The sequence below is a fragment of the Ctenocephalides felis genome, unplaced genomic scaffold (genome assembly GCF_003426905.1).
Source record: "Ctenocephalides felis isolate EL2017-DRISC unplaced genomic scaffold, ASM342690v1 CF-g0.4_SCAFFOLD_03572, whole genome shotgun sequence".
In the NCBI taxonomy this organism is placed as follows: Eukaryota; Metazoa; Arthropoda; class Insecta; order Siphonaptera; family Pulicidae; genus Ctenocephalides; species Ctenocephalides felis.
Genome location: NW_020539726.1, coordinates 29091025 through 29110119, shown reverse-complemented (window position 1 = coordinate 29110119; position 19095 = coordinate 29091025). Strand labels below are relative to the sequence as shown.

The 19095-nt window shown below is 28.4% G+C and overlaps 1 protein-coding gene across 1 annotated transcript in view; it reads left to right on the top strand.

The window, feature by feature from the left end:
• The window catches only part of LOC113388345 (single-minded homolog 1), a 31804-nt gene extending 23895 nt beyond the window's left edge, over window positions 1-7909 (top strand). Inside the window, exons 6-8 of the mRNA XM_026625733.1 lie at window positions 2982-3129; window positions 5263-5635; window positions 7505-7909. Coding sequence (XP_026481518.1) covers window positions 2982-3129; window positions 5263-5635; window positions 7505-7909 — 926 coding nt within the window. The remainder of the gene's footprint in view (window positions 1-2981; window positions 3130-5262; window positions 5636-7504) is intronic.
• The last annotated feature ends 11186 nt before the right edge of the window (window positions 7910-19095 follow it).

Sequence of the window (19095 nt, the reverse complement as noted above, 5' to 3'; positions counted from 1 at the left end):
TTTATTAACTCTTATTCATAAAATAGTTATTTTTACGTTTGTCTGTGCCGTCTTAACAAATTTCTATTTAGAGAAAGGTTGTTCTAAGTCGTACCCCCTGGAAAAATTCAAATAAAACACATTTACTGCATATTCAGTGGCTTATTAATAAAATGATTTATTTTAAGTTTGTCTGTGCCGTCTACGCAAATTTCTAATTAGAGAAAGATTGCTTAAGTGGTACCGCAGAGATAATGACCCTGCAATATTTACAATTAGTGCAAATGAAATAAAACTATTTTTTTTAACTTCCCGAAGGAGAAGTTTATGTTTTCATCAAAAAACCCGATTCGCTAATTTTATGTTTTCTCGACGTTTCAAGCCATTCTGAATCGAATGAGACCAAAATTTGGAAAAAGTATGTGTGGTGTGTGTGTGTGTGTGTGTGTGTGTGTGTATGTGAACAGATTTTTTGCCGTAAATCGACGTTTTCTCGAAAACGGCTGGGTCGATTTCAAAAATTAAAAGCCATTCGATGTATCTCGACGAGAACTATTGTTTGTCAGTTTTGTGCGACGATCGGCCAAGCCGTTTCTTCATAATGGCAGAAAAGTGAAAAATTTTTCGTCTACGTTTTAGCCCGCAATTCTGAATCGATTTTGAAAATTCAAAAACCGTTCGAAAGATATTGGTTGGGAATCGTGCTGATTAGTTTTTGGTAGAGATCGGCCGGGCCGTTTTCTTGTAATAAAGTTTTTAAAAAAAAAAATTTCGACGATTTTTATGATTATTTTTTTGACGATAGATACCATAGTCTTCTAGATCATACTAAAATATTACGGCCCTACGACAACTGGTTCAGCTTTAAAAATTCGTCAAAGTTTGCAAAAATCAGTATGGTCTTTTTGGCATTTGTCAAAATTAGACTTTTGATCGACGTTTTCTCAAAAACGCCTGAACCGATTTTAGAAATTTAAAAGCCATTTGATGTATTTCGGTGAGGACTATCGTTTGTCAGTTTTGTGCAACGATCTGCCAAGCCGTTTCTTTGTAATTTGAAAAAAACTTTTCGTCCACATTTAAGCTCATCCTACCGAACGATTTTAAAAAATCAAAAACTGTTTGAAAGATATTAGTTGGGAATGATACTGATTAATTTTAGGTGAAAATCTACCGAGCCGTTTTCTTGTAATTAACTGTTGAAAAAAAGTGTTAAATTTTCGTCGACATTTAAGCTCATCCTACCGAACCGATTTTAAAATATCAAAAACTGTTCGAAAGATATTAGTTGGGAATGATACTGATTAATTTTAGGTGAAAATCTACCGAGCCGTTTTCTTGTAATTAAATGTTGAAAAAAAGTGTTAAATTTTCGTCGACATTTAAGCTCATCCTACCGAACCGATTTTAAAATATCGAAAACTGTTCGAAAGATATTAGTTGGGAATGATACTGATTAATTTTAGGTGAAAATCTACCGAGCCGTTTTCTTGTAATTAACTGTTGAAAAAAAGTGTTAAATTTTCGTCGACATTTAAGCTCATCCTACCGAACCGATTTTAAAATATCAAAAACTGTTCGAAAGATATTAGTTGGGAATGATACTGATTAATTTTAGGTGAAAATCTACCCAGCCGTTTTCTTGTAATTAACTGTTGAAAAAAAGTGTTAAATTTTCGTCGACATTTAAACTCATCCTACCGAACCGATTTTAAAATATCAAAAACTGTTCGAAAGATATTAGTTGGGAATGATACTGATTAATTTTAGGTGAAAATCTACCGAGCCGTTTTCTTGTAATTAACTGTTGAAAAAAAGTGTTAAATTTTCGTCGACATTTAAGCTCATCCTACCGACCGATTTTAAATATCGAAAACTGTTCGAAAGATATTCGTTGGGAATGATACTGATTAATTTTAGGTGAAAATCTACCGAGCCGTTTTCTTGTAATTAACTGTTGAAAAAAAAATTTAAGCCGATTTTCATGGAAATTTTTTTGGCGATATACATCATGGTCTTACTGTAATATTATGGCCTAACGACAAGTAGTTTAATTTTAAAAATTCGTCAAATTTTGCTAAAATTATTATCGATTTTTAAAAAGTAGGATTAATGAAGTATATTATTTACACATTTTTCTTTGATTAAGTCGATTATTTACACATTTCGGGAAGTTCATGTAACTTGCCTCAAGGCTAAATACCAAACCAACTAGTTAATCTTGAATCTTTTGAAATCTTTCAAAATAAGAATTTTTATAAGTTAAATAAGTTTTTTGAAAATGTACTAACGGCACAAGTTGCCTTAGTTGTACCACCTTTAGCTTTGGTCACACTACTTACTACAGGCCTACTACTAAAAACTAATTAATTCAGTTTGAGATGAAATCTTCTTTAGTTTTTTGTTACCAAGTCGAATATAATTATTAAAATAATACCAGAAATAAAATAAAAATATCAAAATCTAACGAATGCAATCATATTTTTGCTATAAATGGATTGAAACTAACAAAAATATTAATAAAAACTTCATAGGCAGCTTACTTTTTAGTTCGCAAGGTGTCCTTTAGGTTTTTAATTGAAAACTCAGTTCTATTTATAATAGTATATTGAAATTTAGATGACGTAATTTATAATAATTAGACAAAATGTAGCTTATGAACTTAGGAAGTTTTACGACTTGAGAAGCTTTGCCCAAATACTTCTAACACTTAATTTTATAACTTTAAAAGCTTAGTTTGTCTCAATCTCTACAATTAACTTACCTACTTAGACTACAATTGAAATTTTAATTTTTTTTCATTTTTACTTCATTATTCATTAGGCTCTCCAACTAATCTCATAGTAACCTTGATTATAAATGAAATTTTAATCTATCAAAGCAATTTGATACAATTATCTGCTGATCTCCAGTAATCACTTAATAAAGATTAAAAATATAATATTTAAATATTACACAATGGATCAGATAATAATTTAATATACTTTCTTCTATTATTACAGTGCTGTGCAAGGGTCAAGTGACAACCAAATATTACAGATTTCCAATCAAAACTGGAGGTTGGGTCTGGATGCAAAGTTATGCAACTATAGTGCACAATTCGAGATCATCGAGGCCACTTTGCGTAGTTTCAGTTAATTATGTATTAAGGTAATAGTTTAAATAAAAAAATCATCGTAGTCAAATAATATAAAATAAGCTCTGGTAATAACGTAGTAAATTATAAAAAAATCTGTTCACATACACACACACATACTTTTTCAAAATTTGGTCTCATTCGATTCAGAATGGCTTGAAACGTCGAGAAAACATAAAATTAGCAAATCGGATTTTTTATGAAAACAAACTTCTCCTTCGAGAAGTTAAAAATATCGAATGAACACTATGGGTTTGTTTTACAACATTGAAAAATTTTATTACTACAGTTTACTTCTTTGTTAAGTTAAGTATATATTATATAATAGAAGTAGTTTAAAGAATAGAATAAGGTTTGATTAAAAGCAAAATCTATCTTCAAAACAAACAGTGGAAAAAGATATTTAAATATAAAAAATTAATTCTTATTTATCAAGTATATTATTTTCACATTTCGGAAAGTTTATGCAACTTGCCAAGGTAAAATGCCACTTAAACTAGTTATTTTATACAATCATATCCTCAAAATATTCCAAATAAGTCGCCATTTCAGAAAATATTTGGTTTTCCAAAAACTTTAATTCAAATAGTTTTATACTCATGGCGTATATACTCGTTAATACACAAAATTCCTTCACTTTGCCATGACGAGTATATACGTTAATTACAGTCAACAGGTTAATGTAGGATAAGTTAAATAAAAATATATTATTTATTTAGAAATGATTCATTTATCGTGCCATCTAATAGCTCATTTTATTAAATAATGTATAAAATTTTTCTATGTTTTTCCTTCAAGAATACAGAAAACAGTACCATATATTTATAAATTCATCTTATTATTATTCATGTACCATAAATAAACTTTATTTGTGTTTTTTTATAATAAATAAAAATTAATCATTTAATCTTTTCAATACGCAACAGATTTTATAAGAATCTCTTTTCCAATGTAATTCTAATATTTTTACGAATTCAAAAATATAATTTATTACTTTGATGCATAAAAATGATTTGCGTTATCAAAAAACTAATGCGTTTATTGTTCGTCAATAATGATTATAAATTTTTGAAATATTTATGAGAATAAATATACGACTTGATTTTATCTTTGTTTGCCTAAAAGATACATACAGAAATTGTTTTAGCAAAAATAAAATGATAATATTCTAAAAATAAAATTAATTACTTTGAAAAAGTACCTACTTGTTTAATTCGATTAAGAGCAAATTCAAATGAACATATTTTTTGCGATGTTTTCTACAGAAATGACACTGCTGTACGGGCCAGCAATCCGCCCAAATATTAAATACACAAACGATTTTCTAATTATCATTAATAGAAATGTATTTAAAATATAAAAATTATACTTCTATACAGTGGCGTCGGAACCGTGTGGGCTGTGTGGGCTTGAGCTCAGCCCACCCATCATTTTCAAAAAATTATATGGGCTAATATCTCTAAAAAAAAACGAGCCCGAAAAAATATAGAAGTTCTATATTTAGGGTGGATATTTCGATTTCCTTTCTCTCAGGGGCTCGCATGATTGCAAATTAATAAAAAACAATTCTATGAAAGTTTTAGCTCTTAATATTAATTTTAAGATAGTCCGCACTCTAATCAAAGTTTCTTATGGATATAACATGGGAAAAATTCCATTTGTTTTTTAGAATTTTACAACATAGCGACAAGTGGATCAAAAGTTTGAGATAAACATTGTATTTGCTTATTTTGATCATAAATAAAAATAATTACAACAAAAATTTGACAAATTTCATAAAATAAGTATTTACTTAAGAAGATTCAAGAAACTTTCGTTGGAGTGCGGACTATCTTAAAGTAAATTTCAGGGCCAAAAACTTGCAGAGAAAATTTTTTTATCAATTTAGAAGCATTTGAGCACCTGGGAGCAAAAAAATCGAAAATAACCATATTGAGGATCACCCTACTTCTATATATGTAACAGAAAACTACAATAAAAAAAAGTTTGAATAATTAACTCAAAGCGATAAATTTTGATCAAACGTTGGATGTCGTCTATAGGCGACACTCGTACACACAGGTCGACAAGCGCATGTCGCCTATAGACGACACTCGTGACAAAAGAATTAAAACACAGTTTTTTTTAATATATTTTTCTATTCCCAGTGGTCAAGAAGCAAAAGACTTGATACTTTCAACAGAACAAGGACCAGCACGATCAGTCACAGAACCAGCTGCAGTATCAACGCCCGTGTCAACGATACCAAAAAGCAATCCTGTTCAACTTGCACAACATCATCCAAGTAGCCACGAAACAGTAACGAGTAACCATCCAGTAATTCAACAACCACAACAAACAACTCCGCCTATGCAACACCAAGGTGCCTCACATCATCATGAGCCAACGCCTATCCTGCATCATCAACCACCAGTAGTTGGTCACCACCATGGAGAACATTTACATCATAGTGGATATAGGGAAAATACGTACCATGATCATGGTCCCCATGAATATCAGTATTTGCAGCATTTACAACCGGTAAGAAAAGTGGCTCATATAAACATTTAAACCAAGGGCTAGCAACATTTTTAACTCACGGGCCATTTTAAGTTTTAAAATTTCATGGCGGGCCGCACGTAATTTATGTATATATACTAGCAGACCCGGATAAAAGCAAAATTGCACCTTCTACAGGGCATTCAAAAACTAGGTACTTCTTATTAAGCACAACGAGAAATATTTGTACTAAGTCTGCAAATCAGTTAGTTTTATCAAGGGTAACCATTTCGTTGCCAATATCTAAGAATTGTTTTCAAAATGTTGCAGCGGATAGAGCGGATAAATTTAAGCTTTACTATAAGCTCAGAAAAATCTTGATCAAATTTCTATTAAAAACGTTCACAAAAAAGACGATCATTGTTAATTGATCGATTATCGAGCTAAAATGACTATTATGAAATAAGAAATTGAAATTTGGAGTTGTATGTAGTTTTCCATTCCGCGCTAAAAAATTAAAATGAAGAACAAATTTTAAAAAAAATGTTACGGTTGTACAACCCATAAAAAATAAATTGCTTTTTCTTTTTGAATAAAATTGAAGATTTTTCATAAACTCAAAAGTCTGAACTAATATAAAGTCAAAAAGATTCATTGACTGAGCGCGGGAATAAAACAAACAAAATTACAAAACTGCAACAAGAAAAGAACAAATACTCAAAGTTGAATAAAGTATATATTTTATATATTTACGAGTGTATATATGCAAAATGAAAACAAATAATAGTTAAACAGAAAAACTAATTTTATTGAAAACTTTAATGAAAAATTTGGCACTGCTTTTTTATATAAGCTGATCGATATAAGCCGTTTTTTAAATCTTGTTCTTTAATTTTTTTAATGCGGAAAGTAGCATAGTGATGCAGCTTTAATATGTTTCACTCAATTTTGCTCGGTGGATGGATCGAAATTAACACAGATTCACAAAAAAGTTGTCTGGATTGGGTGTATGTTATACGTTTTCCATTTACTTCTGAAGATAAATCTATAGTCAGAATTGGGACGCAAAATATTTAAAAAACTGGCACAATTTTCAATCTCTAAATTTTTCTAAATGAATGAATTATTTTCCATCGACTTTTCTTTCTGTGCAATTGTTCGCACACGACGTACTTCCAAAAAAAGAATTTACATAATTTTCTTTGCGTGTTTTTTTCAAAAGCAAAAATTTCTCAGAGCTGACATGAGTTTTATAAAAAATTGCAATGTTTACTAAAAAATACATCTTTTAAATCTGTAAATAATACAGCTATTTTGCATGCTGATTACTTTCTGTGATGGTTTTCATAAAGTATACCTACATCGATGTTAAGCTTTGAACATTTAGAATCGCAATTAAAATTTGTTCACATTTCCTTTTTCCAAATATGGAAAGTAAAACACAAAATGATGCAGAAGATATTATTCTCCATTGTCAAAATGAGGAAAGTACAAAAATTATCGCCATATACACGCTTTAAATTGTTCAGGAATTCTTTAAATTCACGGTGGTTTAACCCTCGCGACTTTATAAAACACACTTATTTAATTATTTTAAATTTGGAAATGCGTTATGGATATGTTTTCGGATAAGTTCTCAATTTTTCTTGCAATATTGTTAACTGAATATTTATTTTATCAGGAAATGCTATTTCTGCGAACAATTTTTACCAGTATTTGACTGACAACACATCAGCCTTTACAGTCGTATTTGATAAAATATCTAGAAAAATAGTCTGTAGTTGAGAAACGCTTGGCGGGCCACAGAAAAACATCCGGCGGGTCGCACGCGACCCGCGGGCCGCGGTTTGCTCATCCTTGATTTAAACTATACAAAAAATCATTTTCTCTGACCATTTATCTTTATTACAGCACGATCAGCAAATCTACGACGACAGCAGTTCTTCAGCTAATTTTTGTGCATACCCCGATCACATGTTCTACGGTTACGAAACAGCAGATCCAACCCATTCTCATACCCATTTGCAACCAATTACCGAAAGGCCCTTTTCGGTGTCTAGTAACTCCTGCAGTAGTACAGAAAGTGAAGTCAACAATATGGTGATCTATGAAGCAGCCAGAGCAAACAACCATGTTTTACACGATTTCCAAAATTACCAGCATCTTCAACCTGTTGTTACGCAACACCAGCATCATCAGCCAGTTGTGGTAGGAGCAGGTGTTGTAAATAATACTTCACCTGGTCATGTTCCTTATAAAGGAGTTATAGTTGATGCTCAGCAGTACCATCAGTTAACTAATGAGTATGTTCGCTGATAGAAAAAAAGTTATGGGTGTAAATCCATGAAAAGATTTAAAAAGTGGTGACAGAATACCAGGTGTTATGCAAACTTGGAGGCCAAATCTTGGATAAAATAGTTGGTAGTAATAAACTTTCTAGAAGCTATGTATTTGCTGCGCGATCAGGCGTTTTACATAGAAATTAACCTACAAAACGAACAAAGTTCAAACTTCAGAAAGTGCAACTTTCTGAGGTCTCTTTGATAAAACATATTTGAAGTTAAGAGGCACAACTAGTGTAACCGCCTAAAAAAAGGTGATATTTGGGAGTTTAATTAAAAAAAACTACTTTATCAATCATTTAAAAATTTTAGGATTTATACATGCTTTAAGAATACATAGTGAAATTTTTGAAGAAAAAAATAAAGTTATCGTCGATCTCCAACGGCGCGACAAAAAAGGCCCTTCACTGCTGCAGTGATTCCGGCCTTCTACGTGGATGAAATTTAAAAAAAAAATCTCGTTAAACTAGATAATATTGTCTGTAAAATGAACTACGATAAAAAAAATCAAAAATTGACAAAATGACGGCGTTTTTTAAAAAGAAGTCGGATTTTACTCAAAATTTTGGTCGTTTTGGACTGCCAAAATTCGATTTTGATCCGATCAAAAATCGATAGTTCGATATATATATATAAGATATCGATTTAATATTTTGGTATGTTATTTTTAAAGGTAAATTGAAAATTCGATTTTATGAAAATTTCCCACTAGTTGTGCCCCTTAAGTTTTATGTGTGAAACGCCTGATTGCACAGCAACCCACAGCTTTTGGACAGTTGTTACTACCGATTCATACGAAGATAGACCCATAACATGACATTGGCTCCTTAGTAATACATATGACATCTGATTATTTCATAAGTCTACCCTGCACTTTATGCAAAACCCAATGAAAATAATATTTGCATCGCCAAAATTATTATTCATTAAAAAATATGTGATTTATACCACAATTATATCGAAACTAATCAGATATAGTTTAGTGAGTTAAGTCGTTAAGTAGAATTTAATTTTTTTTTAACTAAATTATATATTTGTAAATTAAATATACTACCCAGTGATGCGTGCCAGTAATTAATATATTTTAAAATCTAAGTCGGCGAAAAAATTGTTACAAACGTTGTTTGAGTAATATAAATAACTGTTGTTTGAAATTCAAAGAAAGACTGAATATTTTATTTAGTTGATTTGGTTTAGGCATAAAAATATGCACGTAATTTAGATAATTTTTAATTAATTTAAACAAATTGTAAAAATTAAAAATATTTCTTTGATTAGTACGGTATTAAGATGTACCTTCTAAAAATATAATCAAACATCACGTTGATTTGTAAAAGGTAAATTAATTAAAATATGAGACATGATACAATAAGTTCTTATAAAAACTCAACGAACCAATGGTAATAATAATAATTGGAAAGATACCCTTTTATTTTAAGTAACTGTAGTATTAAATTCAAAAAATGATGAAATAATGATAATACTATATATAAAATAACTATTGATAGTAAAAGATGTTTGATTCAAGTACGTGACAATATCCTCTTATTTCCAAAGTATTTTGTGAAGATAAATAGCACAAATATTGTGAGTGTTCTACGTCATAAAATTTTACCAATTTATGGATTAATTACATTTATCTATAAGTGGATTTGTAAACAAAAATCGATTATGAATAGTTTTTATAAAAATATTTTAAGGTGTATTATAATATGTAACCAAAGTGTACAAAGATTACTATAAAATATGTACTATAATTATACAAAATGTACATAAAAGCTTTAGTCGTTAAGAAATATATTTATATTATATTAATATATATGCATTAGATAACAAAATTGGATATTAATACTTAAATCTTGTAAATATTCTTTGTAAAAAATTAATTAGGACAATGTAAATCGTACAGCAATGTGACAAATTTCAACCTGTGAAATATATATTTTTTTCTCAAACATTGAATTATTTAATTGATTTATTCATTTGAATTTTTGTGAACTATAAATTCATAACTAGCAGGTATATGGCATCGTGCCTCAAGGCAAATTGCTGGAACTTCCGTACCGTGATAAAATATTCCAGGAATATTAAATGTTTTCAAATATATTATAAATTATTTATTCTTTATAGACAAAATATAAAAAATTATAAATTGGATGATGGCGTTTATATATGTTTGTATGAGAAGTAAATTAACAAAATTTGACAAATTGGATTTAAAATAAAGGACATTGTGTAATATTTATAAAATTATATAAACTGAATTGCGAATTTAAAATTATTTATTTGAATATATAATTGATGTTTAGAACTTTAGCTGGAATAAGAATTAAAATCCAAATTATGTTCGATATTCAAAAAAATGGAAATTAATAAAAAATGGTCTCTAAAAGCAATAGTTTAGTCAAAACAAGCGAAAGCTGTTTAAATCATTCAAATCGGATGCTTAGTTCTCTCAAAAACTGCATTTTTAACATGTTTAGCTTCGTATCTCCAAAAAGGCTGGACCTGCCTTTACTAAAAACTAATCAGCACATTTCCCTATCAATAGGAATCGATTGCTTTTGAATTTTTCAAATAGGTGCATCCATATGCCCGAAATCGTCGACGAAAAATTGTCTCCACACATGCATACACACACACACATACACGCACACACATCCATTTTTTCTGAGGTATGCCAAAATATTCAGAAACCTCTAAAACGTGAAGATATTTTTTGTTATATATGTTGGAAAGTAATCAGAACGCTCACTTCCTAAACGTCGTGATTTTTTATAGGTGGCAACCCAAAAGGTTGTCATATATTTATGTAATAACTTTATTATTACAATTTCTGTAATATTGATGATTTTTTTATGAATGCAGCAATGCTAAAAGACTATTTTCTCTATTGAAATTATTTCTTTTTAGTGAAAACCGATGTCAATACTGCTTGATATCAGACTGCCCGAGGACTTCTGGTTGGAAGTCCATAGATCTAACACCTAGGCCACGAGGAAGCTCGCAAGAACTTAATACAAGTGATGTACATCTTATTCACAATCACGATCGCAGACCGGTTTGAAAATGAATTCGTTACATAATGCGGGCACAATATTATGTAATCTCATACATCCTGTGTATCCTATTATAATTCGATTCGAAATCGACAATAAAATACGACTATCTGTACTATCTACCAGAAATATACAATATCATTTCCTATAAAAAAACAACAAAGCAAATGGGAATTAACAAACCTTTAGTATATTTTAAAATTAATTCTAATCGCTTTTTTTCATTTAAATAAAGTTTTCTTATAATATTTTTGTTTCTAACACGCATTATGTATATACATACTAAGGTGCAAGTTGTGATAATATTTGATGATGACACATACGCGTAATCTAACAAGTGAGTTATCACAATTAATCTATGGACAATATTGAATTAATGGGAGAGCTAGTGTTAGCATTGAAAATATTAAAATGTGTCCAAATTTCTAGACTAGGTGTTAAAACATCTCTGACAGAGCAACTTAAAAATTGAATCATAAGAACTTGAATTAATTTAGATTGACCTTCAAATTTGTTGATTTGAACTGATGTAATTATAATTGTCTTTTATATTGATACATATAAATTTGTTGTTATATTTGTTATATGTTAGATATTTAGCTGATTTTAAAAATTCTTTTAAATGTAGTTATATGAAGACCTACAAAAGAAAATTAAAAATAGTCGCACACTAGTTATAACTAGCACGACGATAGAATCTTTGACCCATAAAAATTATTTCGGTGCATACTATAATTAACTTATTGTTCCTTTTATTATAGGTAATTTTTAGCCCAATATCTTATAGAATTTTATCTATATTTCAGTGCTATATGTCAGCAATAGAAACAAATTTAAGTTGACTCTGTCTAAATCTATATATGCGACTTGTAATATGCAAAATAACAAATATTTTCTAAACATATTTTAAAAATTTGATGGATCTTTTATATTATTATTTGAACTTCATTCAGAACTATTCTCAGAAATCTATAAGCTGATGTGATATATTCTCTACTACATAACATTATTAGGAGACAAAAGGTTGTCGTACTTCTGATTGATAAATTTATACTGATGCATTTTTATCGTCCACGTTTTCGGACGTACGGATCAACCGATTTGAATGGTTCAAAAAACATTCGATTCATATTCATAGGGAGATGTGCTGATTAGTTTTTGGCAAAGGCAGGTCCAGCAGTTACGGAGATAAACAGTAAAGAGTGCAGAAAATAGAAATCGAGTTTTTGAGAGAACGGAGAATCCGATTGGAATGATCTAAAAAACATTAAATTAGTAATGATTGGGAGAAGTGTTAATCAGTTTTTGAGAGAACTAAGCGTCCGATTTAAATAATTCAAAGAACTTTCTGCTTGTCTTAACAAAATAATTGATTTTAGAAAAAAAAAATTTTGTTTCAACTTTTCTTCTCAATTTTTTTTTGTTTATCGAAAATAACTCAGATTTTATTTTTAATTCTGACTATAGTTCTTATATACTTTAAACAAATAATTTCAGCTTTGCAATTCAGTTTATATAATTCTTATGAATATTAGACAATGTTGCAATATTTATAATAATCTATTTGAAAACTTTCAGTATTCCTCCAACATTTCGTTACGGTACGGGAAGTTCCAGCAATTTGCCTTAAGGCACAATGCCATACACCCCACTAGTTATAATTTTGAAGTTAAACTTTTGCATCGATGCACAACATACATTTTAGTTTCTAGGAAATTTTTGAAGTAGCGATTGATTTGATATAAAATTTAATAACTTGTATTAATATATTATAATTAACTTCCCGTAGGGCAAGTTATAGTAATCGCAAAAAAATCTAAAATAAAAAAATTTATATATCTTTACGTTTCAAAGGTTTCTGAACATTTTGGCATATTTCAGAAAAAATGGATGTATGTGTGTGTGTGTGTGCAGATACAAATTTTCGTCGACATTTTACTTGTATTGACAAGATGAAGAACTGATTAAATTTTTGGGAAGGCAGGTCCAGCGACTATGGACTCTTAATAAAAATAAGTTAAAAAATGTAATTTGGCGGTCAAAAATGTTTATTGGACATATGTACATCAAATTATCAGATATTTTACAGAGATTTTCATAATGTGTACACATTTTGTGTAATTTTATTTGGGTTCCGTACCAAGATTTTTAATTACAGTACGGGAAGTTCTAGCAATTTGCTTGAAGGCACGATGCCATGCACCCGACTAGTTATTATTTTGAATAAAATAATATATAAATAAAAAAATCATTAGCTCTCTGTTTAAATGTACTCACAAAGTCCGGCGTACAGTTGGGTCATTGTAAAAAGCCTGCGTTCAAATCAGTACTACTCCTAAACTCATGCTGTGATATCTAAACTAACACTAATTGATGACTGATTTTTTTACTATTATTAATATATAATATATTAAATAAAATTAAAATAAGTTATATTAGAAATTAAATTAATTTTATTAGTGAAAAATGGGTCTGTTCGACATAGACCTCGGTGAACTGTATCACAAAATTTTACGGAAACATTTTAATGTGACTAGTTTGCAATGTGAAATGATACTGACCACAACATTGTTGTTAGTACTTGCATGTTCCTTTTTTATGTTCCCTGCACTGTTTGTTAGTTCTGTTGTATTTTTGGCAGTTGTTGGACAACAGCTAGGAGTAAGAAGGTTGTATGTGAGCCTTTTGCTGCAACTATTTGAGGTAAGATAAATGATATAAATATCTGGATACAAAACAACTGCTCTAAAATGAATAAAATATAGTATAAATGTACAATATGAACCTTTTAACCAAACCATCATTTCAATATACTCACTCTTGAGCACGCACATGTTGCGTGAGACCGTTGTCTTCTTTCTTGCACTTTAAATTGAAATTTTGAACTGTAATTATTTCACACAGAAATAGTCCTATTTAATAATAATATTTTTGATTATAACCTTTAAAATTTTGGTACAGTTGTCATCGATCAGTGTTCAAAGAAAATATCGCTTTCATAATCTTTCAAAAAGTATTTCAGTTCTAATTTTATTTTTAAAATGTTAATAAAGATTCACGTAAACCAGATCAATATTGAGGAAAAATAGATTTTTATCCTTGTGAAGATAATTTTTTTAAATCGTTTGCAGCATTCTAACCCTTTCTACTCGAATGCCGCAAAATTCATATAAATCTCGGAATTTGCAACTAGATATTACCTTTTAAATTCGGAGTGATACCGTTGTCTTCAGAAAACCAGAACTTTCTTATAATATTTTTAATGCAAATATTTTAATAACCAACTTTATATTTTGGAACTTGAATAAACAACTTTTGATAACTTTTTGGTATCAAATAAATATTCAACTTGGAAGTAATCCGAAATTAATAAAAGTAATGCATATGCATGCTTATTTAACATTTTTTTAAAGCAATTTGAATATTTTTATGAAAATATTTATAAATTGAACTTGAATTGAAAATAAATATAAATTTTGATTATTTTTATGAAAATATGAATAATAAATAGATATCGAAAAAATATTTTAAAAATATAACAACTTTCAGGAAATCGCCATTGAGTGGAAATGATTATTAGATGCAAATTTCTGCACTCTAAATTATATTATACGGTATTGCACTCTAAATTATATTATTAAGTAAAATTCTGCAAAAAAATGAAAATGATAATATTATTAAAAACCTGAATATAACTTTCATAACGCGATATTCATTTACATCTTAGTAGAGATTTGTTCAATCCAAATTTAATAGGTACCATAATTGAAAATATAAAACAATTAGTGCAAATTTGATTTTTGTTATGATACAATATAAAAATTAAACTTTATATCGCATAAATTGTTGACAATTGATAAAGTTATGATTAAAACTCAACATGATACTTTTGAACTAACGTTTTCAATATCAAAATTAATTCAATTCATTTAACATTATCACAACAAGGTCAAGAGTAATTGTTTCTCTTTTATATAAACGCGTATCTATTATATCGAATAATCATATATTACAAAATGATATGAAAATATCTTAAGTAATAATTATTTTGCAAAATAACTAATATATATATGTATATATAAACATTTTTTTTTGTTTTTTTTTAACCAGACCTCAATACTCCCAAGAACCCTAACTAAATTTTCCAAATATTAGTCGGTTATTACATGGCTTTTTGTAAGGCAACCTAATTGGACTATTCAAAAATAAAAATACTGGTAGGGCATGGCATCATGCCTTAAGGCTAATTGCCGGAACTTCCTTTGCTGCCTTTGCCAAAAACTAATCAGCACGTCTCCCCATCAATAGGAATCGAATGTTTTGTGGATCATTCAAATCGGTTGATCCGTGTTCTCGAAATCGTCGACAAAAATTGTATCCGCACATCCGCACCTCACACACACACACATACACGCATACATCCATTTAGTATAAGCATGCCAAAATGTTTATAAAAATCTTTGAAACGTAAAGATATATAAAAATTTCGTTTTCAATTTTTTTGCGATTACTATAACTTATCCTAGCAAGACAAACGGAGGGAATTTAAACATCAAACGATCCATTGTTAATAAAACCATTAGTATTTAAATATTGATAACACAAAATAGGTGTGAGAAATTTTCCAAATATTATTTCCGCCTCATTATTAAACAAATCTTTAATCGATAGTCATATCTTTAGTAATGTTGATTCATAACACCGGTAAAGTTTTGATTTATTGAATTCTATGAATTGTCACGTTTATATATCCGCGCACGAATGGTATTGGCAACTTAATAAATGCCTTTGTTTCTTGAATGATTGGTGTTAAGGCCTTTGACCTTTTTGTTATTATAGTTAAAAAAAATATTAATTTTAGTATTTTGGGCACCTTATTTAAGCAGATATATTATTTATTATCTAACATTCTATCACAGAGTTAAAGTGCAGGTACGACATAAGTAACTTGTACGAACTGCAATCGTTTTTTGTAAACAACTCATCAACAGGTTCTATTGCATGACTTGCATATATATAATTGAATTAATAATAACTAACGCAATTTGCAAAATCATTTACATCATTTTGTAGAGTGTTTTTTCATCTTTACAACTTTTTCAAGTTCAATAATATTTCATGATAATATGAAATTGCATACGTTACATATACTATTGCTAATACTCAATAAAAAAATTGCGCAGAACTTTTTATTAGACTATTAGTTGAAAAAAATCTTCATAAAAGACTTAATCCTTTCCACTTGCTAATTATGGAATTACTGCGTATTTTGCCGCCGGGCGCCGGCATCCGAGTGGAAAGGGTTAAAATGCTTAGTGAAATCAAGAGCGAATTGCAAGATCTTCAATATTTTTTAATTTTTTTAATAATTTTTAGTCTTCTAAGCATAAGAATGATTTAGCAAAAATTATTTGTTTGGAGATAATTATACACAATCAAATAATCATCAACTTCTAATGTATACGTAAGATGTTACTGAAAAAAATGATACAAAAAAGTTAATAATTAATAATAAGTGTTAATAATCGAATTATTCGTTAATACATTGATAACATATTTTAAAGCTTGCAAATGATTGAATCTATTTTATAATCGAATTAGTAATCTTAAAAAATTACTATTTAGCTAAAAAGCTATCGTTACAAAATGATATCGAACATTTAAAAAATAAAATATTTCAAAATAATTTGATTAGAGAAGTCGCGTGGCAGTATATGATTTATATTTTAAACGACATTCTTATCATTTTGTTATGTAAATTAAGATATTTTAAGGTCGTTAGCACTCCAATTATTTACAGAAATCAATATCAATAATTATCCTATAGAATTAGCATTAATAAGCAAAATGTTGCACAAAACGTAATTTTATTGGTTTATATTTATATTTGCAATTGAGATTCTGGAGATTTTGTAAGAATAAAATAATGTAATAATATACATTTTTTTTTTAAATTTTAGTAATAATTAATTCAGTATGAAGTATAAATAATAAAAGAATTATATATTTTTTCTTATATGCTTAAGTATTTAAAACGTGTTTTGATTCTCATTGTATAATCAATTGAAAATTATTATCTAATAAATGATTGAAGTTGATAAGCATAAGTTCAACTATATATAAAAAAATATTCTACTACTAAAAAATTTTTTAATCAACACAAGCTTATAGAAATGTTCTTTCTGATTGCTATTTAATTATTGTAAAAAAATATTTATTTTCAGTAAAAATTATGCTAATCAATTTCTATCTACTTGTGATCGCTATCTTGTAAACAAATTTACAAAGAAACATTTTCTATTAAAGTTTATTTTCCTACCCCTTACTTTTTATTAAAAATTCAATGATTTTAAAATTATCGATAAAAATTGCATTGTTTAAATTTAATGTTCTAATTAATAATCTGATTTTTAACTTTAAAGTCTTAATTTGGATTAATAAGAATTTTTTTCTAAATTGCATTAATCTAGGGCAAATTTTTTAAACAACTTTGGGCTTTAAATAATTACTGAAAATTTAACTCATAGATTCGAAAATAACAATATAAAATGCGTTAATATAAAAAAGTAAGTACATTAATTCATAGGGTCATCAACCCATTTTATGATCTAATTATCACTTTTGAGATGTATATGACTTATTTTGTTATCAAACAACGTGGAATCATTTTATAGATTATATTAATAAAAATCGATTCAAAGTACACGTTGATTGTTGAACACTATACAATATCGACTTTGAACCTTTGAAAAATTGAATCGTCATTTTATCTTTAAATAACTCTCCAAACTTAAAAAAATTTCGAGCATATATGTAACTCATAGGTCTAAAGTTAAATTTAAGAAAATCCAATAAGATTCTAACTAGATCCAATTAGAAGGGTATTAATACAGTTAATAATATAAATGATAAAAAGTCATTTTTTTAAGTATTATTTGCAGATGTATACGGAAAAAAAATATTAATTTTCGTAAATTTGTTAGACATGTGGGCACTCGTCAAAATTAAAATTAATTAATTAATAAAATAAAACGTGTCCTTGGCTCTTAATTAATTTGGTCAAAAAAGTTGTACTAAAATATAAAAAGTGATCGCGCAGTACTATATTGAGAAATTATTATTAGTACACTGATTGCAAAAATATTTACATAGCAACTAATTCCGCAACAAAAAAAATCTTGATAATATTTTTTTAAGATTAAACTGCGTTGTAAATGACATTGCGATATGCTTGATAATATATAAAATAAAATTAATTTGATGATTAAAATTTATTTTAATAATTCGTGATGATTTTATCAGAACAAAATTATTTAGAATGCTGATATCAACTATAATTAGTATTATTGGTGAATTACTAGCGAAATTTTTATTCCCATTAAAGTAGCCAGGTTGTCATTTTAATTTTATTTAATTAATTTAACTAGACCGATTTCAAAAATTAAAAACAATTCGATGTATCTGATAAAGCAGTTGCGGATCCAGCTCGGCGCCAGGGGGGGTCATATTGAAAAGTTTTTAGTATGTAACAAATTTTATATATTATATATAATATATAAATATAACATATATATATATATATATATATGAGATAGAGCGGGGCTTAAAGATCCGCAGGTAGAAAGGTCTATCACCGATATCTCAACAAAAACAAGTAAAGTTTTAAAGATTTCTTAACAACAATATTTGAAAGTAGAGGGAAAAATTGTACAACCAGCCATCCCATTGATTCTTACGACGTTTAAAAAAGCATTTTTACAAGAGATAAATTAAATAAATATTTTTTCCAACTCTGCTGATGAATATTTTGGGCAAAATACCAATCAAGGTTATATACAGAGTCATCTTTGTAAAAATTTATCCATAAAAGTTATATTTTGCCTTGGCTGAATAATGTTCCTATTATTTCGTTAATGCCATTAAAATTAAAAATAATATATTAGATTTTTGTTCTCTCGTCGTCCGATTTTACCGCGCCCATGGTGTAAAAAAAACAAGTGACAAATTTTTGAAAAACAGCAAAAACACATTTCTACAGTAATGAGATAGCTGGGAGATGTACTAAACATAAACATAAACATAGTCAGATAGTTCTTGTTCA